Here is a 21,846-nt window from a genome sequence, read left to right as displayed (position 1 = left end):
GAACAGTAAACGTTATATAGAAGTTAAGGGCGTTGAACAATATTCATGTCTACCTGCCCGTTGTGGCGCCGTCGCCGTCAGTCGAATGGTGATATTCTACCAGCAGATTTTGTTTCATCGGCTACTTCTCACACCTCGTGGTTAAATTCACTTGGATATGCATTTTTGTTGAGTTGATTGCATATTAATTAGTCCTACTACCACTGTGTCAATTAAAAAATAGCAACCACAGTGAGATCCCAAACTTCTTGTAGAGATGTTTTTTTTTTCACTCATACTCTTACTCAACAATTTCACCGTTACAAGATCAGGAGTTTGCATGGGAGTTACACGCCCCATTACTCGTATTTTGTTTTTGTTTTCATTGTACATGTTTTTATTAACAGAAGAAGCCAAAAACTAAATTAAAATGTTATGAATTATCCAGCCTAATGTGTAGTACTTTACTCAGAGTGGTCACTGGGCGTCATTAATGTCACATGGATGTAGATCTAACGTAATACAGTGATTTTTTTTTCAGAGTTAAATCATTAACACAGACTTTCATTGAAGTCAGATCTTCTTTGCATATTTTTCCATCTAAAAAAAACCCTGTGGAGATTGGATAGTTTAAGTGAGACATCAAACTTGAATTGATTAACGTAGACCGCGAACTTAAACAATTTAATGGTCAATTGTACAGAATATGTACTGAACTGTGCAATCTACTAATAAAAGTTTCGATCAATCTATCAAAATTGATAAAAAAGAGAAGGTAAAAGTCAAAACAGAGTTTCCGTATGTCAACCTGCGGAAAGATACCTTTGCCAGAAGAGAGATACACCTCAGGGGTGAGACTTTCTGACTCAGGTTCAGCATCCAGTACCAGGCACAGTAACCGGGTCTCACATTCTGATTCTCCCGGAATCATCCTAATTACTAAAGATTGATTTATTTTGATATATTAATTGCCAAGTCCGTCAACCTGATGAATTAGCTGCCACAGAGGCGGCTAGCAGCTGACTGTATTTCAATAACAATTTCACTCATGGATGATTGGTATTGGAATCTGCATTGTAAAACCCTCATCGGATATTTCTTACCTAATGCTTGAAAAAGCAGGATGTGTAAATGATTCATGAGGGTTTAAATAAATAAGTGACACATTTGTGAAATTGTACTTATGTGGAAAGAAACCTAACATTTACTGTATATTCAAGTCAAAATGATTGATATTTATATTTTTCTTAAAACTAGCCCGTTTAGAATAATACTTTTTTTGACTCTGCCTCTTAAAAGAATCGGAATCAAGAATCGTTGGGAAACAGAATCAATGGAACCGGAATCAGAATCGAAAACAACCAAATCTGCCCAAGTGACCAGTGCCAAAGGCAGAATTGGACCAGCCCAAGGTGCCTGGCGTCCCACATGTCAAACCATCCTCCCAATATCACTAATAAAGGATTGTTGTGGAAGACAAATATAGTTTTTAGAGAGTAAGAGAGGGAGGTCAAAACACAGGTAATATCACAACGAGAAGCAACGGCCACTCTGAGGAAGGCTGAAGTGACAGCTAAAAACTAGACAACTGATAGTGGGCAATATTTGGACAAGCAGGCTACCATATGGGGGTACTGTAGTAGAAAACTTGATATTGAGCACAGATCAGTCCTGCCGACAGCAGACAAACCTCAGCAGGAAAGCCACCAAAGTTGGTTCACATCACAAACTTTTATAGACAGATAAATCACAGTGTGCAGAACAGGTGCTTGTCAGAGTTGACTGAATATGTACTGACCTAATATATTAGACTTATACTTCCTTTTTATTGTCATTCATATTTGAACTTTACAGTACAAATAAGAACAACATTTAGTTGCATTAGCTCTTGGTAGTGCAGGATAAAAAAAACAATAAGGTATAGACATAAATAAATAGATTACTGTACAGATAAATAGGCATCCAGGTTTATGGGTGTATGTTATATTTTCTGTTATATTGTCTTTTTATTTATAATTTATTTATAATAATTTATAATATGGAACTCTATTTATAGTCGTGGTCAAAAGACATCACATGGACAAAGAAAACACCTCATGGAGGAAAGTTCTGTGGTGAGATGAAACAAAAATTGTTTGGCCACAATACCCAACAATATGTTTGGAGGAGAAAAGGTGAGGCCTTTAATCCCAGGAACACCATTCCTACCGTCAAGCATTGTGGTGGTAGTATCATGTTCTGGGCCCGTTTTACTGGAAATGGAACTGGTGCTTTACAGAGAGGAAATGGGACAATGAAAAAGGAGGATTACCTCCAAATTCTTCAGGACAAGCCAAAATCATCAGCCCGGAGGTTGGGTCTTGGGCGCAGTTGGGTGTTCCAACAGGAAAATGACCCCAAACACACGTCAAAAGTGGTAAAGGAATGGCTAAATCAGGCTAGAATGAAGGTTTTAAAATGGCCTTCCCAAAGTCCAAAGTGTGGACAATGCTGAAGAAACAAGTCCATGTCAGAAAACCAACACATTTAACTGAACTGCACCATTTTTTTCAATAGGAGTGGTCAAAAATTCAATCTGAAGCTTGTGGATGGCTACCAAAAGCGCCTTATTGCAGTGAAACTTGCCAAGGGACATGTGAGCAATCAAAAGTATACATAGAGCAATGTTAATATTTGCTCACATTTTCAGTAGACCCATAATAAATTCATAAAAGAAGGAAACTTCATGAATGTTTTTGTAACCAACAAGTCTGTGCTCCAATCACTCTATCACAAAATAATAAGAGTTGTGGAAATGATTGGAAACTCAAGACAGCCATGACATTATGTCCTTTACACGTGTATGTAGACTTTTGACCACGACTGTATAGGGCACAGTCTGAGTGTGACTTTGACAAGTGTTGTCCATACTGTGTGTGTGTTCCAATCTAATCCACTTTTTTTTATATAGCACATTTCAAGAAACAACAACATTTTCAAAAAGTGCTGCACAGAAGTTGAGACATACGTACTAAGAGAGTCAGTAATACAAAACATTTACCTATGAAATAATAAATACATAAAATACATGAGAGAAAATAAAATAGGCTAAAATCACACAACTCTCATGCTGGTTTAAAAGCCAAAGATTTAAAAAAACAATTTTAAGACATGATTGAAAAGTCATTAAAGAGGGAATAGCAAGAGGCGTATCGTTCCAAGGTTTTGGAGCCTCAGCAGTAAATGCACCATCACCTCTGGATTTGAAATGATCATTACATCAAAAAAAATTGATAACATTTCTAATTGTTCCAATGTTGTTGAAATAAGCATAACTTTTGACACAACTTTCTGAAAAAGCTGCCTGGAACTCACAGGCATTTTAAGCTGCAAAAATGAAATGAAACCCTGGAGATGAGTAAAAAGACTCCGACTGGTGTGCTCTGCGACAAATTGGACTCTAAAATAAACCCAGGCGGGACTTGAGATAAAACTGTTACCTAGTAAATACACACAAAGTGTTCCTTTTTCTACAGCCAAGGCTGTGCGTCCTGGCCACCAGTCGCCCACTCATGCCATCTTCATCCGAGGCCACAGCCATCGCCCTGTCGCCCTGACAGATGTTCCTCACAACGACTCGCAAGCTCCACTCGCTGCTGCTGATGCCACGGCTACAGAGTCAGAGAGCGACCACGCCGCTGTTGAAACCAACCAGAACCCGCCGGCCAAGCGCTTGGACCATCAGAACAACGCTCAGAACTTGTGAGTGTCCAGAGATGCACACACAATGTGTGTGTGTGTGTGTGTGTGTGTGTGTGTGTCTGTGTTGTATTTCTACCCTTCTTGAGTCATCAACAAGGAAAAGTAGCTTCCATATGAGGAGGCGTGAACAAGTGATGAAATAAATCGTGGTCCCAATAACATTGCATCTAATAGAGAGCCAAATACTAGAGTCTGTGAACATTGTTCCAGAGTCAGGATTTTTTTGTTGATTTAATGTGCATACAAAAGTAAACATTCACAGGTGCAAAGGCAAAGCCATTTTCTACCGCTTGTCCGGTTCAGGGTCGCAAGGGGGTGCTGGAGCCTATCTCAGCTGCATTCGGGCAGAATCGCAGCAATATATGATAAAACAAGCCGGCAGCTAAAGACGGACTTCCCTATTCATCCCCAAAAAAAGCTGCCAGGTAAATAGCTGATTTTACCACTTCCGGTGCTTACATAAGACAAGCCATATGTGACCATAGGATGAACAAATACAGTACGCTACTTACTATAGTGGCCATTAACAGTTAACTTCTACAGCTGGGTTGCCCAAAGTGTGGCACAGGGCCCATCTGTGGTCCCTGACTCCTTTGTCATCGGCCTTAAGCACATCACAAATAACAAAAAAATAGAGATCTCATTTGCACCCCTGGTGGTGAAATCTATCAAAATGAGGGTAGTCCCAAAAAGGAGGGATTTTTCAAATTGACTGTGTTTCCCTTTTAAAAGCGCTCCCCCTCTGGTCAACATATGAAATAGCAAGTGTGTTTAAAAAATTGAAGTGCTCCCCCTCTGGCCAACACATGTAATAACAAGTGTGTGTAAGAAATTGAAATGCGCCCCCTTTGGCCAAAATGTATTAAAATCAAATCAAATAAATATGTATATAGAGACATACTGTAATAACTTGAAGTAAATAATGACGATTAAAAAACAATTAAACAAAAAATTTAAATAAATAAACTAAAAGCAGTCTTTTTCTCACAATGTGTCAACTTTTTTCTTATAAAATTGGGAACAATTTATATTATTTCTATTTCTGTAATATTTTATGATAAAATGATTACTTTTTAATGTAAAAGTATTACTTTTTAAGGCAAAATGGCAACATTTTTTACTTTCTACTTTTAAATGGCGACATTATTTACTTTTTACTTTTATTTAAATTGATCTCAACTCTGTACACTGCTGCTGGAATTTTGATTTTCCTGAAGGAACTCTCCTGAAGGAATCAATAAAGTACTATCTATCTATCTATCTATCTATCTATCTATCTATCTATCCATCTATCCATCTATCTATCTATCTATCTATTTGTCATTTAAATTCTGACTTTTATCACGGTATTGACATTTTTTAGTTTTTTGTAAAATTGTGAGATTTTTTGATTGTCATAATGTTTGCCATGTAAAATTCCGATTATTATTATACTATTGCCAAAATGTTAAAAGTGTTCTTATAAATTGTGACTTTTGTCGGGTAAAATTACATCTCCTTTCGTGAAATTGCCAAAATTTGAAGCTTTTCTTGTAAAACTGCAACTGTTATTGAGTAGAGTTCCAACTTTTATCATATTATTGCACAAAAGTTCAGTTTTTCTTGTAAAATTCTGACTTGCATTGAGTAAAATGACGACTTTTATGATAATACTGCCAAAAGTTTTTTTTCTCGTGAAATTGTGACCTTTTTCTTGTGAAATTCCAACAAATTTTTCACAACAAGCTTTTTTGCATTTGAATACTATGTATGTATCATTAATGTTGTAAATACACTTCTTTATATATCTAGAAAGGGTGGTCCTAAAAAGGTAGGCATTTTTCGGAGGTCTCAAGAAGGTAGGAAATACAAGAGCGTGTGTGTGTGTGTGTGTGTGTGCGTGTGTGTGTGTGTGTGTGTGTGTGTGTGTGTGTGTGTGTTGGTGTGTCCTGTGGTGATGTAATTAAATTTAAAGATGTATTTTTGTTTTATTATTGTTTGTTTTACTTCCTGCTGTTTGTAGGCCTCCTGCAAGCCAAACAGACACTGCAGAGACGCTCGATTCAGAAAATGGTGAGCTCATGCATCATTTTCTCATATTCCCGCACAGGAAAATCCTCTTCATGAGCTGGCTTCCTCTATTTTTTATTTGCCAATAAATTAACTCCGTATTTTATGCCACCTCTTCATCACTGCATGCGTGACATAGAGTGGGTCTGGGTTAGTTCTCGCCTCATCCTTCACTTAAAGTGTGTGTAAAAGAAATGCGTCAAGAATGCATAACCAACCTGATAAGTCCGAAAGAGAAAGAGATGATACGGTATTATCTGCTCACAGATGCTACCTGCTTGTTGTTTGAGCGCACTGCAGCTAGTCCTAGATAGTCCCACTCCTTAATGCTCCAGTCACACACAGGATTGTCACAGGCAAAAATACAACCTTACCTACCGTATGTGAAACAAGTATGTCTAAAGCCACTGTATGTTCACTGCCCTGTTGATTGTTTTTGCTCATATGTCACCTGGATCACATTTTTATTAGGATTTATTAGGATTTTTTCTCAAATGCGACCCACGCCTCTTTCGTATGTGTTCATACATTTAATATAGAGCTAGGATTGTACGGTATGTGGGTATTAGTATAGTACCGCGGTACTAATGAATCATTTATGGTACTATACCGTCTCCGAAACGTACCGGTCCCGCACACACACACAGAGTGCTTACAAGTAGACACAGTGTGTAGACAGAAACGGGAAAATGGACGCATTTTGGTGTAAAAAGTAAAGATAAAGGTGAAGTTATAACACTGAAACACCCTCAGGAAGAGGTGCTTTTTAGACTTTTGAGACATCAGCAAGTCCAAGGGACTTGCTGATGTATGACTGGTGTGAAGCACGTCGCCACTAGACTCTAGAGCAGTGGAAACACCTTCTCTGGAGTGATGAATCACACTTTTCCATCTGGCAATCTGATGGACCAGTCAGGGTTTGGAGGTTGCCAGGAGGCTACCTTTCGGACTGCATTGCGCCGAGTGTGAAATTTGGTGGAGGAGGAATTATGGTGTGGGGTTGTTTTTCAGGAGATGGACTTGGCCCCTTAGTTCCAGTGAAAGGAACTTTGAGTGCTCCAAGGTACCAAAACATTTAGGACAAGTCCATGCTCCCAACCTTGTGGGAACAGCTTGGAGCGTGCCACTTCCTCCATTGCTGTGTGTTTGGGGTCATTGTCCTGTTGGAACACCCAACTGCGCCCAAGACCCAACCTCCGGGCTGATGATTTTATCTTGTCCTGAAGAATTTGGAGGTAATCCTCCTTTTTTCATTCCCCATTCTTTAAGTTTGAATGGGGAAAATGCAAAAAAAAAAAGGAAATGTGGGAAATCCGGGAATTATTTTTAAAATCTTTGAAGGAAAATACACAATTCCCAAACAGGCTGAATATTTTGAAATTGAAACAGTTTGAATCAGATATAAACATGTGGAAGTTGTGGAACTTTGAAGAATGTCCCATTCTTTTCATTGGGAATTTCAGAAAAACTTGGGAAAAGCGGGAAATTTTTTGAAAATGGTAAAAAACTTCAATGGTCAGAATGAGTTGAAATGGTTGGTGTTGAGAAATGTTGAAGTAGTAACATGTTGAACTGAGAAATGGTATTACAAAAATCCTAGAAGTTCGGGAAAACTGGGAATTTTTCCATTTCAAAAAGCAATTTTGTTTTTTTTCTTGAGTAAGAGGAATGTTTTGACGATGGAACGGTTGAAGTGGGTTGAAAAATGTGGAAGGACTAGTCGCTAGTAAAAAAGGGTGGAAATAGGGCTTTGGAAAAACAGGAATTCTGGAAAATCCTGGAATTTTTTGGAACTTGGAAAAAGGGTAGTTTTAATGTCCGGAATGGTGGAATGTGTAGAAGGTGGAATGGTTTGAATAGGTTGAAAAATTTGCAAATGGTGGAATTTAGAAAAATAGCCAATTCATTTTGAATGGGAAAAATTTGAATTTTTGGAATTTGTCAAGGGAAAGCCTGCGATTCCCGAAGAGGCTGAACAGTTTGAAGTTGTAACGCTTTGAATCGGGTGAAAAATGTGAACGGTAAAGCGCGCCAAAATTTGGAGAAGAACAATAATAAGTTGAAGTTGAATAATAACAATAAATAGATTCATTTTGGAGAAATCACACAAAAATGCAACATTGTGGCCACGACAGGAAAGTTAATGGATCCCAGGATGCAGAGACAAGACAAACATGAACTGAAAAGTGTATTCATCACACTGTCCCAAAAAATATATATATAAAATGTAATATATAGAAAAATAAAGAAGAACACACACTAGAGTCTAATTTGCAGGCTACTGAAACAGCAAGAAGAAGCTGAAAGAAGTAGGCGAGGACGTTGTGGCAATGCATCTGTGGCAAACAAACAATAATTCTCTCCTGTTGCAGCTGAGGTGATTAAAAGGTTGCTGATTGGAATCACACACTGCACCTCCAGTAACTTAGTCCAGCTCAGGGAGTGTCTGCATCTCCGAAGATAAAATGAAGGACATCAACAATAACCCGAAGGAAACCTTATATCCAAAGCATCCATCCATCCATCTTCTTCCGCTTATCCGAAGTCGGGTCGCGGGGGCAGCAGCTTAAGCAGGGAATCCCAGACTTTCCTCTCCCCAGCCACTTGGTCCAGCTCTTACCGGGGGATCCCGAGGCATTCCCAGGCCAGCCGGGAGACATAGTCTTCCCAACGTGTCCTGGGTCTTCCCCGTGGCCTCCTACCAGTCAGGCGTGCCCTAAACACCTCCCTAGGGAGGCGTTTGGGTGGAATCCTGACCAGATGCTCGAACCACCACATCTGGCTCCACTCAATGTGGAGGAGCAGCAGCTTTACTTTGAGCTCCTCCCGGATAGCAGAGCTTCTCACCCTATCTCTAAGGGAGAGCCCCGCTACCCGGCGGAAGAAACTCATTTTGGCTGCTTGTACCCGTGATCTTGTCCTTTCGGTCATAACCCAAAGCTCAGTGAGGATGGGAGCGTAGATCGACCGGTAAATTGAGAGCTTTGCCTTCCGGCACAGCTCCTTCTTCAACATGCACAACAGATCGGTACAGCGTCCGTATTACTGAAGACGCCACACCGATCCGCCTGTGGATCTCACGATCCACTCTTCCCTCATTTGTGAACAAGACTCCTAGGTACTTGAACTCCTCCACTTGGGGCAAGGTCTCCCCCCCAACCCGGAGATGGCACTCCACCCTTTTCCGGGGGAGAACCATCGACTCGGACTTGGAGGTGCTGATTCTCATCCCGGTCGATTCACACTCGGCTGCGAACTGATCCAGTGACAGCTCAAGATCCTGGCCAGGTGAAGCCATCAGGACCACATCATCTGCAAAAAGCAGAGACCTAATCCTGCAGCCACCAAACCGCAAATATACCAATAACCTAAGCAAAGATGCAAAAAAGCAAGGTCAAAAGGAACATGAAGACGTGTCACACAGCAATCATACAAAGTACGTTTTTGTCATGATCCGCTGCCCGGATCATGTCTTATTCTGGTTTTGGTTTCGTCTTTGTATCGTATTCTGTTGGTGTTTGACTTCCTTAGTTCCTGGTGGCACTTCCTGTTTGTTGTGTTGCTATAATCACACATTGGTGTCACCTGCTTCTTGTTTTTGACTCACACCTGTTTGTAATCACATTCTGTATTCAAGCCTGCCTTTTCAGTTGACTCGTCCTCAAATCATAGCTTTTGTTACCCGTAACAAGTGACGACGCTGATCCCTGTTTCTTGTAAACCTGCTATTGTATTTTGCTAGCTCCCATTCTATGCTTGTTTTCTTCTAGCTCCCATGCTAGTTCTGTTTGTTTTGCTTTTTCTACATAGTGCAAGTTTTCTGTTTCCTAGTCTGTTTAAGTTTTAATAAATCTAGACTCTCTTACCTTTACGCTGTGTTCGAGCCCGAAGTGCATCTTGAAAGAACACACCCGCTCCACCATGCCCACCAAACGTCACAGTTTTCATGGAAGACAGTGCAAGTATTTAAGATTCAAATGCAAAAAGAATCCAAATGTTTTTTATTCTATTTTGTCAAAGCAAACAAATGAAACCGAGAAGTTTGACGGCAACATTTTTTATGAAGTGAGTCATACCAAAGACTATAAAAATGGGACCCATTACCTCCCTGCTTGGCACTTAGCATCAAGGGTTGGAATTGGGGGTTAAATCACCAGAAATGATTCCCGGGTGCGGCACCGCTGCTGCCCACTGCTCCCCTCACCTGCCAGGAGGTGAACAAGCGGATGGGTCAAATGCAGAGGACAAATTTCGCCACACCTAGTGTGTGTGTGACAATCATTGGTACTTTAACTTTAACTTAACAAGCAGAGGATGCATGTGCATATACGAGCCAGTCGCTATTGTTAGTCATTATTTTTTGTTAGTCACTGACCATAGAGCATTACATCTTTGTTAAAGGCTATGTCTACACCTTCAAGGAACAATTATTTATCCTAAGCCGCGTTTCCGCCACACTCAACTATCGTTTAACGTTCCCCTCCTCAGACACTTTTTTACATGGGTAAGTGCGCCATATATTACTTAAATCTCAGGCTCTTAGCGTTGTATGGACTCATTGAGATCGTTTTTACAAATTAAATTCGGAGAGAAAGTGACACCAGAAAGACCGCCTCCCAGACCGCCGAAAAGTAAGCGTCACAGCCAGCTTCATAATAAAGTGGTTTTGTTACTCGGAGCTAACCACTGGAATGGAGGCAAGTCATCCAGACATGCCTGTGTTTCTCCTTCATCACACATGAATAACTTAAGAGAAAGCCATTGCAGCTATTTGGGATACAACACTTCTCAGACGGCAAGAGAACTTTCCAATGTCAAGCTCAGCTGTGATTCTACTTAGCGAAAAACTTTGTCCATTTGTCGAAGGAAAGACAACGAGAATGAGGGCTATCACGGATGTGATAAAAAAGGTAGCGTGTGCTTTATATTACCTGGCCGTCGAGGGAAGACTAACTATGGAAAAAGGCGAATGCTTTTGGACCGGCAAAGAAGACTGTATCAGTTATTGTCTGCCGTATATGTCGCGGACTCAACCTCTAAGTGCATAGTATATAAAGTCACCAAAAAGGAATGGACAATGAAAGTGAAGGCAAAAGAGTGAGGGGTGTCCTGACCAGATATCTAGATCCCAAGATTGATTGGTGTCAAATGTTCTTTATCACATTGTTTACGCTCACATGTTTATTAAAGATTTGATTAATTTATGATATTCTGCGCATGCGTATTAGGTCGTGTTGCGCCAGTGGACGGAGGGGGTGAGGGGGTCTTAAACGATCATTGTGTGTGTGTGGACAAGGATAAGGTTAGGTGGGATTTACCTTGGATAACCTTAGTATAGAAGGGGCCAAAGTCAAATCAAATCTATGTTTATTTACATAGCCATTAATCACAAGTGTCTCAAAGGGCTGCACAAGCCACAATGACATCCTAGGCTCAGAACCCACATACTCAGAACTCTGTGCAGGCCAGTCAAGTTAAACCACACCAGACTCAGTCATCCATGTCTTTATGGACAGTGCTTTCGTGCACAGTCATGTTGGAAGAGGAAGGGGCCCGCTGCAGACTGTTCCCATAAGGTTGGGAGCATGGACTTGTCCAAAATGTTTTGGTATCCTGGAGCATTCAAAATTCCTTTTACTGGAACTAAGGGGCCAAGCCCAACTCATTGAAAAACAACCCCACACCATAATTCCTCCCCCACCAAATTTCCGACTCGGCACAATGCAGTCCAAAATGTAGCATTCTGCTGGCAACCTCCAAACCCAGACTGGTCCATCAGATTGCCAGATGGAAAAGCGTGATCGGTACAGCGTCCGCATTACTGAAGACGCCGCACGAAACCAAAAAAACAATCTTCGACCCCTCTCTCCTCTCTAAGGCGTCTCCACTGTTCTAGAGTCCAGTGGCAACGTGCTTTACACCACTGCATCCGACACTTTGCATTTAACTTTGTGATGTATGGCTTAGATGCAGCTGCTCGTCCATGGAAACCCATTCCATGAAGCTCTCTGCGTACTGTACGTGGGCAAATTGGAAAGTCACATGAAGTTTGGAGCTCTGTTTCAACTGACTGTGCAGAAAGTCTTTGCACTATGCGCTTCAGCATTTGCTAACCCCTCTCTGTCAGTTTATGTGACCTACCACTTGGTGGCTGAGTTGCTGTTGTTCCCAAACTTTTCACTTTTTTTTTATGATAAAGCCGACAGTTGACTTTGGACTATTTAGGAGCGAGGAAATTTCAGGACTGGATTTGTTGCACAGGTGGCATCCTACGACAGTTCCATGCTGGAGATCACTGAGAGCGGCCCATTATTTCACAAATGTCTGTAGAAACAGTCTCCATGCCTAAGTGCTTGATTGGATACACCTAAGGCCAAGTGATTAGGACACCTGATTCTCATCATTTGGATGGGTGGCCAAATACTTTTGGCAATATACTGTACCTTCAAAGTGAACTTAGCCTGAAGGTGTCTGGAGCTGACAGATAAGGCTCCATGTGTCACTTCATGTCATCCAGAATAACAGCATTGACTCGGTTATGTTAACGACACCTTCTTGACTCCAGCTGTGGAGACTGAAATGAAACTGGAAAAGCTAAAACTGACAACTACAATCCCAATTACAAATATTTTGTTGAATGACTATCCAAATTAAACATCATTTTACTTTCCAGTATGTTTGCGATGATTTCCACGGATGCATATTTTTTTTTTCCAACAAGATCTACAGCAAACATGTAAAACTACCACATGTGGGTAAAAATGGCTTTCTGGTTTTATTTCAGGAAACGTTGTGAGGGATCCTGCTGGGTTTAGATTTTCATTATCTGCCACATATTTTCTCGATGCAAACGTCTGGCCACCCATGAGGCTCCCTGAAAATAACCAAGTCGTTAAATTTGTGCAAAGTGCCACCAAATTTACGACAGCCCAAGCCATGAATAACAATGAGTAGAAGCTCACTGGCTAGTAGCTACACTATTAGGGACTCCTGCACAATCAATACACTATAATAAGACCCAATACAAGGATCAAATTGTTTCTTTACACGGACAATGTTGTGACCAGTGCATATTTATCATGGGAGTGGTGTTGAAGTATCACATTGTATTTACCCTAACAGCAGCATGAGATGACCGAAATACTACAATGACCCTTAGGCTATGTCTACACTAAGTCGTTTAACCCCTAAATGAATAATTATTTAGCCTAAGCCCCGTTTCAGCCACACTAAACCAGCGTTTAAGGTTCCCCTGCTCAGACAAATCTTTACATGGATAAGTGCGCCGTGTATTTCTTGAATCTCCAGCTCTTATCTGGAGATACATGTACAGGCACTTGTGGAAATCACACATGAATACCTTAAGAGAAAGCCATTGCAGCTATTTGGGATACAACACTTCTCAGATGGCAAGAGAACTCTCCAATGTCCAGATCAGCTGTGATTCTACTTAGCGAAATACTTTGTCCATTTGTCGAGGGAAAGACAACGAGAATGCGGGCTACCGTGGATGTGAGATAAAAAGGTAGCGTGTGCTTTGTATTACCTGGACGTTGAGGGAGGACTAACTACGGAAAACAGCGACTGCTTTTGGACTGGCAAAGCAGACTGTATCAGTTATTGTCCGCCGTATAGGTCGCGGACTCAACCTCTAAGTGCATAGTATATAAAGTCACCAAAAAGGAATGGACAATGAAAGTGAAGGCAAAAGAGTGAGGAGTGTCCTGACCTAATATCTAGATCCTTAGTTTGATTGTTGTCAAATGTTCTTTATCACATTGTTTACGTGTCTAATAAAGATTTGAGGTGTGATTCACTACAATAGGGCCCCACAGCATCATGGATTCCAGTTAATTGAAATACCACAACACTGGATATTGTTCATATTTAGTTAAATTTAAGAACTTGCACACAAAGCAACAACGGAGGTGACTATGACGAGCGCATTTTCCGCACATGCGTATTAGGTTGCCCGGCAGACGGAGGGCGGAGGGGGTCACAAATGGTGGCATTATTGTGCGTGGACACGGATAAGGTTAGGTGGGATAACCTTATCCGGCTTAGTGTAAACAGGGCTTTAGTATAACGGGGCACAGTTCTATACAACTGCAAACCAATGACAATCTTGTGTTTTAAATGGAATTACAATGCACATAAAGCACCCAGAGAGTGTGTATTTATTAAGTTTCATGTCTGGCAGAAGCCAAATGGTTGACAATTCTCCAGATGAGTAGTTCAGGGATGCAAGATAAGGCAGACATAACTGTTCACTAAAGCACCCGTAATGTAATTGACTCAATTGGACTCTGCAGTGATAATCCGGCAGGTAGACAAGTGGTCCCATCTGATTTGGCTGAGGAGAGTTGTTTGTCTGCAGAAAAGCTTGTGTGGGGAGTTATCCCGTCCTATAATAAACTAACCTTTAAGAGTTAAGATTGTCTTCGTAAAGGTGACCTATTGTGCAAAAAATGTTTCCTACCTATTGGTATCTGTTGTTGTGTATTTGGGATCTGCATAAATCAAATAAAATAAAATCAACTTTATTTATAAAGCACATGTAAAATTTACCACAGGGGGTAGCCAAAGTGCTGTACAATGGGCAGGTTAAAAGATGATACGAGAACCGAGCAAACAACACAAAACAAACAGAACATGATAAAAAATTAATAAATAAAACATACAAACAGGTTCACAGCAGGGGTATGATGGGGCGCCATTGCAGGATGGATATCACTCAGTGTTTAAAGCCAAGGAATAAAAGTATGTTTTTAAGAGAGATTTAAAAACAAGAAGAGAGGAGGTTTGTCTAACACTCAGAGGTAGGTCGTTCCAGAGCTTGGGAGCAGCAGCAGCGAAAGCTCTGTCACCTCCAAGCTTCAGCCTTGTGTCAGGGACCGTCAGTAGCAGCTGATCGGGTGGGGCAGTAAGGCTGAAGGAGGTCAGAGAGTTATGTTGGCGCGAGGTTGTTTAGACATTTCAAAACAAATAGAAGGAGTTTAAAATTGATTCGATAATGCACAGGGAGCCAGTGAAGTGATGCTAATATAGGGGTGATGTGCTCAAGTCTGCGGGTCTGTGATAGCAGACGAGCAGCAGAGTTCTGAACTAGCTGCAGACGGGCGAGGGAGGCCTGGCTAATGCCTACATACAGGGCATTGCAGTAGTCTAAGCGATTTGAGATAAAGGCGTGAATTAATTTCTCGAGATCATGTCCTGACAGAAGCGGTTTCACTTTCGCTATTTGGCGTAATTGATAAAAGATTTTTTGAACGACCCTGCTGATTTTTTTTTTTCGAATTTAAAATCTGAGTCAAACTTTACCCCCAGGTATGTGACACAGTCGCTGAGATACGGAGTGCCGAGGTCAATGTTGGGGGAGGGAGAGTAACTTGGACCGAACAACATAACTTCTGTTTTGTCTTCATTTAGACTCAGGAAGTTAGCTGAAAGCCAGGCTTTGATGTTGTGACGTTCTTCCTGCCCGTGCTCTTCAGGACCACTCGGAATCACCACTCTGGCTTGACACTGTTTTATTTTCTTTTTCCTTTTTTTTTCACGTACAACAATTCAGACCCCCGAGATGCTTTGCAGCCTGCGCTCGCCAGTCGTTCTGTCGGGACTCTCCGGGTCTCGCCTGGTCTTTTCGACCCCTCTCACTGCCTACGGCCGTCCTGATAAAGAGACAGGTGATTAGATGACTCGTTCCAGCTGAGAAATCTCCTCACCTGTCATCGCTTCACAGCCGGCTCCTGCACATGTCCCGCCCGCAGGGGACGCGTCGACCACGCCCCTCCACAGGCCTCCACCGCCAGTTTAAGGCCGGGCATCCGTCCGGCCCCGACCACTCCCCCCCACCCCCGAAGAGGGGAGAGAGAGGAAGTCGGCCACGGCCATATGCGTACCCGGCCGGTGGACCACCCGGAAGTCGTAGGGTTGCAACGCGAGGTACCACCGGGTGATCCGCACGTTGGCATCCTTCATGCGGTGGAGCCATTGGAGCGGCTTGTGGTCTGAGCAGAGGCTGAAGGGGCGCCCCAACAGGTAATACCGGAGGGCCCCGACCGCCCATCGGACCGCGAGGCACTCTCTCTCCACCGTACTGTATCTCGCCTCCCGGTCCGAGAGCTTCCGGCTGATGTATAGGATGGGGCGGTCGACGCCCACCACCTGCTACGACAACACCGCCCCCAGGCCCCGCTCCAACGCATCCGCCTGCAGACAGAAAGGGATGGAGAAGTTAGGCATGCACAGTACCGGCTCCTCGCAGAGTGCAGATTTTACCTGTTCGAACACCTGCTGGCACTGCTCCGTCCACTGGACCAGTTCTGGCGCACCCTTTCGGGTGAGGTTGGTCAGTGGGCTGGTCAAGTCCGCAAATCGGGGAATGAAGCGGCTCACCTCCTTTTTCGTCTTGGGGGGCGGGCATGCTGCGATCGCCGCCGTTTTGTCAACCTGCGGTCGCACTTGTCCCCCCCCCAAGTGATACCCCAGATACTGTACCTCCCTCCGACCAATTGAACACTTCCCGGGGTTGGCGGTGAGCCCCGCCCGCCTCAAGGACTCAAGTACCTCCCCCACCCGCTGCAGATGTTCTTCCCAGCTGTTACCCTGGATGATGACGTCATCCAGGTATGCCGCTGCGTAGGCCTCGTGGAGTCGCAGCACCCGGTCCATGAGGCGCTGGAACGTCGCGGGCGAACAAGCCAAACGGGAGTGTCACAAATTGGTATAAGCCTTCTGGAGTGGAGAAGGCCGTTTTTTCCCGGGACTCTGGCGATAAGGGAATCTGCCAGTATCCCTTGGTTAAATCCAGTGTGGAAAAAAAACGCGCAGTGCCTAGCCGATCCAGGAGCTCGTTGACCCGAGGCATTGGGTACGCGTCGAAACGTGACACCTCATTCACCTTGCGGTAATCCACACAGAAGCGTATAGACCCATCTTTCTTCCCTACTAGCACGATGGGACTACACCATGCACTTGTGCTCAGGAAGCCTTTAGGGGCGAGACCGCACCGTAATTCCCGGGCTGGTCTCAATGCGATGGCAGATGAGGTTCGTGCGCCCGGGCCGCGCGGAGAACACATCTGAATATTGACGCTGTAATTCAGCAACCTCCGCTCTTTGTGCCAATATGAGCTGGTCATCACAAGGAAGAGGAGGGGTAGAGGCGGAGAGCGGGATCTCCGGCCCCAGCTCCTCCTCCTCCTTCACTACCGTCACCATGGAGACAGGTTCGGCCTCCCTCCATGCCTTCAGCAGGTTCACGTGGTAAATTGGCATGTTTCCGCCCCGGTCCGAGCGCCGGACCTCGTAATCTACCTCGCTAGTCTGCCGTGTGACCACAAAGGGCCCTTGCCACTTGGCCAGTAATTTAGAGCTGGAGGTTGGGAGTAGTACAAGTACTTTTTCTCCCGGTGAAAATTTCCTCAGCTGGGTCCCCCGATTGTACGTGCGCTGTTGCCGTTGCTGGGCGCGGAGCAAATTTCCCCGTGATAAGTGCGCCACCTTGTGAAGTTTTGCTCGCATGTCCAACACGTATTTAATTTCTATTTTACTGCGGCTGGAGCCTTCCTCCCAGCTTTCTTTAATAAGGTCCAGCACGCCTCGCGGCCTCCTGCCGTAAAGTAACTCAAAGGGCGTAAAGCCGAGGGAGGTCCGGGGTGCCTCCCGCATCGCGAACATCAAGGGATCCAGCCATTTGTCCCAATTAGGTTTGTCCTCGTGTATGAATTTACGGATCATGGTTTTCAGTGTCTTATTCAATCTTTCCACCAGGCCATCCGTTTGTGGATGGTAAACGCTGGTGCGGATAGATTGAATTCTCAGTAATCCGTATAATTCCTTTATCGTGCGCGACATAAAGAACGTGCCCTGGTCGGTAAGGATTTCTTTCGGAATCCCTACCCGGGAGATGACCGAAAAGAGTGCTTGTGCTACACTCTTTGCAGAGATGGAGCGCAGCGGCAATGGTTCGGGATATCGGGTTGCGTAATCCACTAAGACTAACACAAATCGATATACCCGTGTGCCCGGGTGAAATGGTCCGATGAGGTCCATTCCGATTCTATCGAATGGGACCTCTATGAGCGGTAATGGCCGCAACGGGGCTTTTGGGATGGCCGCCGGGTTCACCAGCTGACAGTCCGGACAGGCAGTATACCATCGGCGTATGTCTGCCCGGATGCCTGGCCAATAGAACCGGACCATGACCCGATTAAGTGTTTTTTCATACCCCATGTGGCCTGCGAGGGGATTGCAACGCCCCGCCTGGAAAACCATTTCCCGGCGGGGTTTGGCACCAACAATTGGGTGTATTCTTCGCCTGTTTGAGTGTCACGGGTCACCCGGTATAGCCTATCTCTAATAATGGAAAAGTGTGGAAATACCCACGGTTTCCCCGGGTGCACCAGCTAACCGTCGATATAATCCACAAGGTCCCAGGCCGCGCGCAGAGTTTCATCACGGGACTGTTCGAGGGGAAAGTCCTCCGTGGGTCTCCACTGGGGGGCCGGGGGGGCCTCCCGCAAAGCCCCCGCCGGTTCCCGCTCGACAGCGCCGCTACTCCCCTGTCCTACAACCCGTTAACGCATCCCCATACATTGTTCCACTAGCTGGCTGAACCCCGGCCAATTTGTCCCTAAAATCAATGAGTGCGTCAGTCGCGCGCTTACGGCGACTTTTACCGTATGTTTTTGGCCCCGATACCAGATTTCGACAGGCACCACGGGATACGTGTGCACATCCCCATGTATACACATTACCCTCCCTTGTGTCGCGTGCCTCAACGCCCCGGGTCGAACCAGGTTCTGGTGGATCATGCACTGTTTACAGCCCGAATCCACCATAGCCCGGTGTGTACTCCCTTGAACCCTTACCGGGACGCAGTACGTCTCCCCTGGATCGGGGGAGGGTGTTGGAGGCCCGTCAACCCGGACCACCTGGCCCACCTCCATTGCGGAGCACTCCCGCCGCGTGTGACCGGGCTGTCCGCACCTCCAACACACCTGCCCTGGTGTTCACAGTGCCGTCTGCGAGGGAAGCCCGCCATCAGCAACGCCGGTACCCTGAAAACAAGAAGCAGAGGCACGATTATATTTCCCCCTCCCCCCTTGTAATACTGCTGGCGTGTGTGTGCGTGGGTCTCTTTTTTTTTTGTGAGAGTGTCCGACGCTGGAACCTGCTCGTGGGTCGGCGCGTTCCACGCCGGTCGGGGACGGGGCTCCGGGGTTTTCGCGGCCTCCGGTACCATGAGCCTTCTCCGTGGGGCCGGTGTGGGTCTTGCGGCCGCCTCCTTCTGGACCGCCAGGGGGTCTTCTAAGAGGTTCACCGCTGTCATCAGATCGCTGGGCCTGTGGTATTTCACCCAGGCAGCGGTCCGGGCCGGTATCGCCGCGAGGAACTGCTCCAGCACCACCAGTTCAAACATCTGACTTTCCGCTGCCTGGGGCTGGAGCCATCTGGTCGCTGCATCCCGCAGTTGTTGCGCTAGGGTGAAGGGCCTGTCCTCGGGGCCCAGCGTCAAAGCCCGGAATCGGCGTCGGTGGTCCTCTGGGCTGCTTCCCATCCGATCCAAGATGGCTCGGCGCAAGTTCGTAAACTCCATGCGGGCGGCCGCTGGGAGACTCAGCGCCGCCCGCTGCGCCTCCCCCGCCAGGAGCGGCAGCAGCCTGGTGCCCCACTCCGCCTCCGGCCATCCGCACGCCGTGGCCGGTGGCCTCGAAGACATGCATGGTATGCATGGGGGTCCTCGTTCTCTTCCATGCGCTGCATGGTACCTCCTCTCGGGTTTGATGCCCCCCCTGCCCTGTCCATCAGTGCCTGTAGCACCAGCGTCTATTGCTGTGATGCCGCCGCCACTTCTGCCAGGACTTGGCCAAGCGCCTCCAGGGGGCTCGTGGTGGACATGTCAGGTTCGTTCTGTTGGGCGCCACTTGTGACGTTCTTCCTGCCCGTGCTCTTCAGAACCACTCAGAATCACCGCTCTGGCTTGACACTGTTTTATTTTCTTTTTCCTTTTTTTTTCACGTACAACAATTCAGACACCCGAGATGCTTTGAAGCCTGCGCTCGCCAGTCTTTTTGTCGGGACTCTCCGGGTCTCGCCTGGTCTTTTCGACCCCTCTCACTGGCTCCGGCCCTCCGGATAAAGAGACAGGTGATTAGATGACTCGTTCCAGCTGAGAAATCTCCTCACCTGTCATCGCTTCACAGCCGGCTCCTGCACATGCCCCGCCCGCAGGGGACGCGTCGACCACGCCCCTCCACAGATGTCATGCAGGCAGTCAATAAGACGTTGAACCGTGTGATTTTGTGCCATGGGAAAATAGATCTGGCAATCATCGGCATAAAAATGAAATGCAATACCATACTTCCTAAAAATAGAACCAAGGGGGAGAAGGTAAAGCGCAAATAGGATTGGGGCAAGGATTGATCCCTGGGGGAACTCGTGTGGTAGAAGAGCTGTGGAAGACATAAATGTGTCTATTTTTACAAAAAAAACTCCTGTCGGCTAGGTACGACCGGAACCAGTTGAGGGCGGCGCCCTAAATACCCACACAGTTCTCAAGACAAGTGATTAAGGTGGCGTGGTCGACAGTGTCGAAAGCAGCAGACAGATCTAAAAGCACCAGGACAACACATTTACTACATAGAATCAGTTGACGGGAGGATATCGTTAAAAACTTTTAGAAGCGCTGACTCTGTGCTGTGGAGGGCTTTAAAACCGGACTGGAACAGCTCAGTGATACCATTATCCTCTAAGAAGGACAACAACTGACTGTAGACAACCTTCTCTAATATATTGGAAATGTATGGAAGATCAGAGATAGGTCTAAGGTTAGAGAGGAGAGAGGGGTCGAGGCTTGTTTTTTTAAGTAGAGGTCGTACCATCCCATGTTTAAACTCTACTGGAACTATTCCAGAAGAGAGGCTACTATTGATAATGTTAAGGTTACTTGATCCAATGGTAGCAAATACCTCCTTAAACAGGTGAGGTGGGAGGGCATCTGCAGGAGAACCAGAGGGCTTCATATGAATAACTGTGTCATTTAAAGAAGAAAAGGACACCGGCTCAAACTGATGGAAAACAGAAGAGAAATGCAGAGGAACACAATGGTCATATGAAGGCTGGGATAAACTGGCTTTAGTTGACACAATTTTGTCAGTGAAATAAATGGAGACAGTTTTCACGGAATTCAAAAGAATCATCAAAACCAACAGATTTGGGAGCATCAATGACAGTGTTAATAGCTCTGGGGTTGTTACAGTCAGAAGATATAATCTGAGATCGATATGCATTCATCTCTGCTTTTACAGTTATCTAAAAGGAAAGCAGACTTTCTTTAAAAATTGCAAAGGACACATGCAGCCTGTCCTTTTTCCATCTTCTCTCTGCTCTCCTACATTCGCGCCTGGCTGCACGAGTGACGTCATTCAACCAGGGCTGAGGCGTGGCTTTAGAGCGGCGGCACTTGAAAGGAGCGATCGTGTCCAGTATTTGTAAACAAATAGAGTTGAACCCAGAAACCAACTCTTCAGTATTCGGACATACAGAGGCTGCAGAATTATCATCTCAAAGAGTTGAAAAAATGGAGAAGAACAGAGCAGGAGACGACGAATTAAACATGCGAAAGCGTTGAGGCGGAGCGCAGAATTTAACCGGACACTGAGTGGGGCTATCAAACAGGATCGGCATATGATCAGAAAACACAGCGTCGCAAATATCCAAATTTAAAACACACAAACCATACGAGAGCACTAAATCGAGTGTATGCCCACGTTCATGTGTGGAACCACATAAAGACTATACAAAGTTAAGAGTCAATGACATTCAGGAAGCTCCTGAATAACGGTTCGTCTGGGCAGCAGGTGTGAATATTAAAATCACCAACAATTAGGACACGATCATATTTGGGGAGGATTTCGGCCAGAAATTCAGAAAAGTCATTTATAAAGTCTTTGTTGTACTTGGGTGGTCGATATACGACGGCACACAGGACGATATCAGAAAGACCCAGTTCAAACATGCATAGTTCGAAGCTTGAAAAGGAGGATTGCATGCGGATCTGAGGCATTTAAAG

At 45.0% G+C, this 21,846-nt stretch overlaps 1 protein-coding gene across 1 annotated transcript in view; it reads left to right on the top strand.

The window, feature by feature from the left end:
- Positions 1-21,846, top strand: part of LOC133548252 (kinesin heavy chain-like) — a 285,184-nt gene that overhangs the window by 235,242 nt on the left and 28,096 nt on the right. Inside the window, exons 25-26 of the mRNA XM_061893571.1 lie at positions 3,495-3,720; positions 5,723-5,772. Of these exons, the coding sequence (XP_061749555.1) occupies positions 3,495-3,720; positions 5,723-5,772 (276 nt within the window). The remainder of the gene's footprint in view (positions 1-3,494; positions 3,721-5,722; positions 5,773-21,846) is intronic.

This window comes from Nerophis ophidion, linkage group LG02 (assembly GCF_033978795.1).
Source record: "Nerophis ophidion isolate RoL-2023_Sa linkage group LG02, RoL_Noph_v1.0, whole genome shotgun sequence".
Lineage (NCBI taxonomy): Eukaryota > Metazoa > Chordata > Actinopteri > Syngnathiformes > Syngnathidae > Nerophis > Nerophis ophidion.
This window is presented reverse-complemented; position numbering and strand designations above follow the sequence as displayed.